At 47.1% G+C, this 6,084-nt stretch overlaps 2 protein-coding genes across 3 annotated transcripts; one reads left to right on the forward strand and one right to left on the reverse strand.

Moving 5' to 3' along the window:
- The first annotated feature begins 37 nt into the window (after positions 1 to 37).
- LOC135388969 (protein JTB-like) lies at positions 38 to 893 on the forward strand. Its single transcript, XM_064618861.1, has 4 exons — positions 38 to 277; positions 334 to 475; positions 535 to 617; positions 681 to 893. Exons 1-4 carry the CDS (start codon positions 222 to 224, stop codon positions 835 to 837), a joined length of 438 nt encoding a protein of 145 aa, XP_064474931.1. The 5' UTR covers positions 38 to 221; the 3' UTR covers positions 838 to 893.
- Positions 894 to 948: 55 nt separating this feature from the next.
- LOC135388968 (perilipin-2-like) lies at positions 949 to 3,804 on the reverse strand. Of its 2 annotated transcripts, none has more exons than XM_064618860.1 (6): positions 3,703 to 3,804; positions 2,755 to 3,144; positions 2,536 to 2,673; positions 2,095 to 2,418; positions 1,268 to 1,543; positions 949 to 1,192 (listed from the first exon to the last, which is right to left on the reverse strand). In XM_064618860.1, the coding sequence occupies exons 2-6, from the start codon at positions 3,139 to 3,141 to the stop codon at positions 1,085 to 1,087; spliced, it is 1,233 nt and encodes a 410-aa protein (XP_064474930.1). In that variant the 5' UTR covers positions 3,142 to 3,144; positions 3,703 to 3,804; the 3' UTR covers positions 949 to 1,084. The 2 variants fall into 2 exon arrangements, with proteins under 2 accessions (XP_064474930.1, XP_064474929.1); XM_064618859.1 differs by having other exon boundaries at positions 3,647 to 3,782.
- Positions 3,805 to 6,084: the final 2,280 nt, after the last annotated feature.

Raw genomic sequence — 6,084 nt, forward strand, 5'->3', positions numbered from 1 at the left:
AAATGGGAAACGATAGGACTGCTGGCTGGCTCCGCTGGCTCGGCCTTTTTGTAGATTGCACCATTGCACTTGCAGCTTACCGACCGTGTTGTGCTATGTGGGTTGTGATATAACGCCTATTGCGCACGTTTATGCTTATAAACTAGTATTCGTAACTCGTGTGTGTAAGTGATGGAGTTTACATAGTTGTTAGGTCGTCCAGGGTGTGCCTTTACACTAAGATGATCGAAGTTTGCACTCTGAAAAGGATTATATTCCTCACTGTGTTCGCCGTAGGGTAAGCCGATGAGTAATGCAGCGATGGGCCTGTGTCTATTGTGCATCCGTTTGCAGGGCTTGTCTCATAATCTTAACACTTGATGGCATCTTAGAGCACGACAACGATCGATCCAAGCAAAACAGCTCGGAAGGTTGTTGGGAACGGGAAATATTTGAAGTCAAGGAGGCGTGCTCTCCATGTACAGAATTCGAACGGGTAAGAAAGCGTGGATTATACACATACCTACGTTTTCCACTAAGAATAATGCATCTTAGGCGAGCAAGCATATCCCAGTCTGTGTTCAGTCGAAATACAAGGAGCTGGTATCCTGCACTATTTCGGGAGATGTCTACAGAAGGTAAACAGCGTTGCCTTTTACAAAGCTTCTTACATTTCAGTGACTCTGTTTTTCGCTCTACAGGTGCGACAACAACGATGAAGCCCACAAATTCTGGATCTTTGAAGCGAGCATGATAGTTCTGGGAGCAATAAGTGCCAGCACTGTCATACTGCGCCAACGACACTTGGATCGAAAGATGTTTGACAAGATTCAGCAGCAAGTTTCTGTCGGTGTATGATCGTGCAGTTTCACCACGGGGCTTTAGACTTGTAAATAAATTATTATGGAACGTAATTCACAAATTGGTGCTCATAAGCAAACAAGTTAGAGAAGCACACTTCCTCATAAATACAGACTTAAAAGGAATAGTGTACATTTATTGACTGTTCATTACAGCTATATCAGGCTGAAGTATACATAATATACCGAGGAGTACATCGCCGTTGCTGTCTTAGATTACAAGCAGCTTTTAATAATAATGCAAGCTAGGAGTCACTCTCCGAGTCCTCAGAAGAATAGGCCTTCGTGCCAGGGGGAACTTCTTCCATTTCCACATCTGGTCGTAGAATACTGTCGAAAACGGGAAGTGAGGCCTACAGAGAAATGCAATAATTGTCACCATGATCATATTAAGTAGTTACTGTATTAACCAGTACTATCGTCCTTACAAGCCAGTTAAATCCGGTAGATGTGAACTGATTGAGAGAAGACTGGAGGGCAGCACCCTGCTGCTGAAGCTGCGTAACGGCTACAGTCGTGAGGTCGTTGACGGAGCGAACGTTAGCCAAGTCGTGAGCCAGTTGGGAGACACCAGCCGTAAGCCTCGTGTAGGAATTGCGAACAGATTCTGACATGTGCTGTACGACAGCAGAGGGAACGTGCAAGGCTGCACTTGCTTGCTTCGCGGTGGCTTGGGCGATCAGAAGAGCTTGAACGGGAAGAGGCTGTAACGTAAAAGTAACACTTTTTTTTTTTTTACTTCAAAATGTAGAACCAGAAAGGGGCACAGTAATTGAACCTCTGTATGCAATAAGGGGATAAGTCGGCTTATCCCCTTTTTTTACTATTTTTGCTGGAATGACATCTACATACCAGTATGCACCCGTGAATGAAAATTTAGGACCTTATTGCAATTTTTGGCCTGCTTACAGCATGACGAAAAACAGGGTGTGCATGTGTGTCAATGGGACGGACAATCGGATCAGGCCCTTTTTCTCGGTTTGGGATTTTTCCAACTTCTCCCCTTATTGCATACAGAGGTTCAATTGCTCAATTGATTTTTCTAATTACAATCAGTTAATGGTTAAGAATTGGGCTGTTTGGTATTTCATACTTCAAAAGCGATAAAGTGTCTGTGCTGTGTGTTGTGTCGTCCTTTTTTGTTCGCTTTCCGGCATGGGGTTTTTTTGGGGGTTCATCAATCACTTGTGGTTTTCGCAGACATTTCTATTATGTACTGTATCTCTGCTGAAAATGGAAATACTGTGACCATCACCTTAGGCCCTTCCGGTGAGGCATCCGTGTCGGCAAGCAGTCCCTGAAGCCAGGCAGATCCGACGTTAAGATTAGTCAGTGTGGTGCGAAAAGACTGATCGGAAGCAGTGAGGTTTGCCTTCATGTCCTGAATGACCTGCAGCGCCACCTGAAACTTGGTCAGTGAATCCGTCGTGTACTTCTGCAGGGCAGCAAACTGCAGTGCTGCGTGATGAGACACGCAGGTGCTGGCTTTCCGAGAGATGTTGTCGAAGCGTTGCCTCAGCGGGACCGAGTTGGAGTTGGGATCGGAAGTTTCGGGTTCCAACCCGAGAGTGGCAATGTGCTGGAAGAGAGCGCTGACTATCAGGTTACAATCGTAAGAGGATTGTAGCTGCAGGAATGTGCAACATGAATTACTTCAAACTGTTGGGAGTATATCTGTGGCAAAAAGATTGTGTACCTGATCCAGAGAATTCTCAGTGGCAGTGAGCGCTACGTTGGCGTATTTCATTAGCTCGCTTCCATACACAGTCAGTGCTTGAGCAGGATAGGTCAGGGCTTGAAGTTTTTCGGATGAATAAGTCTTCAAGTTATTCACCTGTCAAGAACATGAATTATAAATGAGAACATAAATTATGCAGAAGGACTAATGTTAGAACAACTGGGAAAGCAGACCAACTTTTGTGATCCCAGTGTCTTTCGCATCTCCGTACGTCTTGCGGCCGAGCGCCATGGCCTCCGACAGAATCTCACCAGGAGGGCTCTTGACGATCGGATACGATTCTTCCACCTTGTCGAGGCCCTTGCAAGCCAGAGAGTCTACATACTCTATGGGAGTCGCAAACTTTTGAATGACTGGAATCGTTTGGTTCACAGCGAACGAAGCAGACTTTTCGGCTGTGTTCAATGTGTAGGTAAGCAGTCCGTTCATCTCTTTCACTCTGTTGTACGAGTTCGTCGCGGTTCCCAGAGCAGTCGCGATCACTGGAAGTCCAGCAATGCGGGTGACAAAATTGCTGTGGATGGCTGGAGCCATCGGCTGCTTTGGTTGAGTAACTTCGGGCATTTTCTGCGAAAGAGAAATAATGTGAGTGCGACATGCTCGGGGTGATAAGCAAGTGATAAGCAATGGACGAAGCTTGTTATCAGGCATTGCTCAACAGGAAGTTACTTCGTCGATTTTGCGATTGTATTTGTAAAAATCCAGTTTACCCTGCATATGTATCAAGGATTTCTTTAGGGAGCGCTTTATCAAGATTTACGCGTTTGTGAACAAAGTTTAGAAACGGCAAGCAGATGAAGAGGGTGACGCAATAAGTTGGTAATAAGTTTTACAAACGATTACTTCGAGTGAATATTTCTCTGAATAAAATAGTATGGTCGTTGTGGCCCTGCAGCATCGCTCCAACCCTGCAATCTAAATTTAGATTTTTTTTTCTTTCTTTCTTTCCTCTACCCTACAAGGAAAACGCTTTCTAGAGCTCACGTTAGAATACGTATTGAAATGCAAACTGAAACAGCATTTGCGGGTTCAAGGGAAGCATTGGAACAGTCAAGAAGCAGACACTTACATCAAAAAGACGATGAATACAGCGGTCTCTTCAAGCACAATAACCAGGAAACTGACGAAAGCTGAGTCGCTGAACAGACGATGAGCAACAAGTAGTGACGCTAGGGCGGATCCGTCTGCTTCAATGATTCAATCTCCGTATCACGTGCGCATCACGCCGCCTTCCACGAATCCACACACAGATAGGCAAACCAATCCCGAAGGGATCCGGTGAATACGTCACGACAGTTCAGTTCTCGTTTCGTTTTCGTCCACGCTTCCAGCGATAAGTTGTAAATAGGTTCGCGTTTTATCCGCTCACTGACATTTGCGAATGTGTGATCTTTACCCTAAGAGACAAGTGAAAACGTACTTTTTATGCTCACAACGCTGCAAAGACCGTTAATATCAATGCATGTTACGTTACGTGATAGTTACGTGCTACAAACGCGAGTTATTCTCAGTGCCGAAAAATGTGTAGTTGTTGCTATTTCAACTTCCTTAGAAGGTTCATCATAAATCTCGGAGGCTGCTGCCCAACTACAAGCAACAGGCGCAACTAACTAGGGTACAACCAGGTAGAACGGGGTCCGTACCTCTCTCTCTCCTTTGCAGATGGCGCTACGCTGCCACTGGGAAGGGAATATTCTTCTCGGCACTGCAAGGACAAATGACGTAAAAAGAATCAGTGCACGAAGACGACCGCGCAACATGAGGGTATGCGTTAGTGATACCCCCCCCACACACACACACACACAACCTGCCCCCCCCCCCAAAAAAAAAAAAAAAATCGACCAAATCGAAAAGACTGCTACGTGGCAGGAGAAGCGTGGAGCGTCGTCGCTTGCACCTGCAAAGTCCTCCGTGGCACGGACATACCGGTGAGGGCTCCCAGGTCTTTCCGTAGGTCGTTACAAAACTTGAAGCACAGTGGTGGAGCCCAAATTGTTGCAGCATCCTGGGTGTTCACAGGCCCGGGTCACCAAATCTGGCGGAGATGGTGTCCCTCTAGCTGTGACCGGTCACGATGACCTACTCTTCCGGCATGCCCCCGTATGATGCCCTGGTGACGATGGCACATCTGGCCCCAGAGGCCAGATACGCCGGGGAACCTCTCAACCCGCGGTCTTCATCGATAAAGATAGGTTGGTCTTTTGGAAACGTTTCTAAAAGCTAGGTGACAACGCACGGCGAACGAGCAGACGAGATACAATGTGTAACATTGCCAACCATGCCAAACACTCACTGAAAATATGTGTAAGAAATGTTTGCAGTTATCTGTCGCGGTTGATTTCGAAACTACAGTGCCGTTTTACTCCTCGTTCATCACCGACACTAACGCCAAAAATCCGGCGCGAATTAGTGAAGTTGTTCCTGTGCAATTTGATATAATGCATGGATGGCAAGAGCAGACGACGGATGTTGAGAGCATTCCGGAATTCCCTCTCTGTAAACGTCACTTGGACAAGGCCAATCAGTGAGCACCCTTTGACGCGGACAAGGCCAATCAGGGAGCGGCAGAGTGATCTTGGCTCCGCCCGCCGGGCGGGAGTGATGGCGTCTGTATAGGTCGCGGAGAAGTTTGAGGTCGGCTCCTGGTATGCTGTTTCTGGTTAGCTTCGTAGGTGTCTGTACAGTCAGAGTCGTAGCACTGTGCTCCACGGAACATGGTCACGTCAGCACTCACACTGGTAAGAGATCTTTTCACTTAGTATATTGCGGTGCGAATGCGAAGTAGACGACCTCGGAGACAATCACCTGCGCTGCGCTCCCATTGGTGTGCCCGGCTTACGTCACCCTGGCTTAGCTGCAGAGGGAGTGCGATTCTTTAAAACTCGTTCGTTTAATAAGTAAGCTGTTTTTGGAAGAGAAACTTGGCCAAGAAGACTGTGAGACCATGCCGTACAATACCGCATCGGTGTCATACACACCTTTCCGGATGCGATGGCTCCTTTAAAGTAGCACAGAAGCCATTTTTAACACCCTATAATGTTTTCATCATATAGAACTGTTAAGCAGACCAGTAAGATGCACCATGTGAAGTAATTCACACCGCAGAGTCGTAATTATCGCAGAAATTGAATTTAAAGTACGCTGCAAAAAGTGACCGTGCGCAACGGTGGTGGAGAGCAGTACCAGCCTGTGATCTGCTTGCGACCAGAGCTCTACCTGCGACCTCGCGCTGACGCTATAGAGTCCGCGCTTCTGATTGGTTCAGAGAAATGTCGGCTACTTCGCTGTCGTCTGCTGCTCGGCTGTTCGGGGCTCTGAAAAAGCGTTGCTCCTTGCTCAGTCATGATTTTGCCGCTCCTTTATCCCCAATAGACGACTTCAGAAAATCCCAGTGTTCTTTGCGCACGCACTGCATCCTGGGCGCTTGCTGAACCGGGAATGATTCGGCCGCTCATTCCATCCGCGGGGAGCTCATCCCCTCAGAGGGAACTGGCAAAACTAGTTTAC

The sequence above is a fragment of the Ornithodoros turicata genome, chromosome 3 (genome assembly GCF_037126465.1).
Source record: "Ornithodoros turicata isolate Travis chromosome 3, ASM3712646v1, whole genome shotgun sequence".
Taxonomy (NCBI): Eukaryota; Metazoa; Arthropoda; class Arachnida; order Ixodida; family Argasidae; genus Ornithodoros; species Ornithodoros turicata.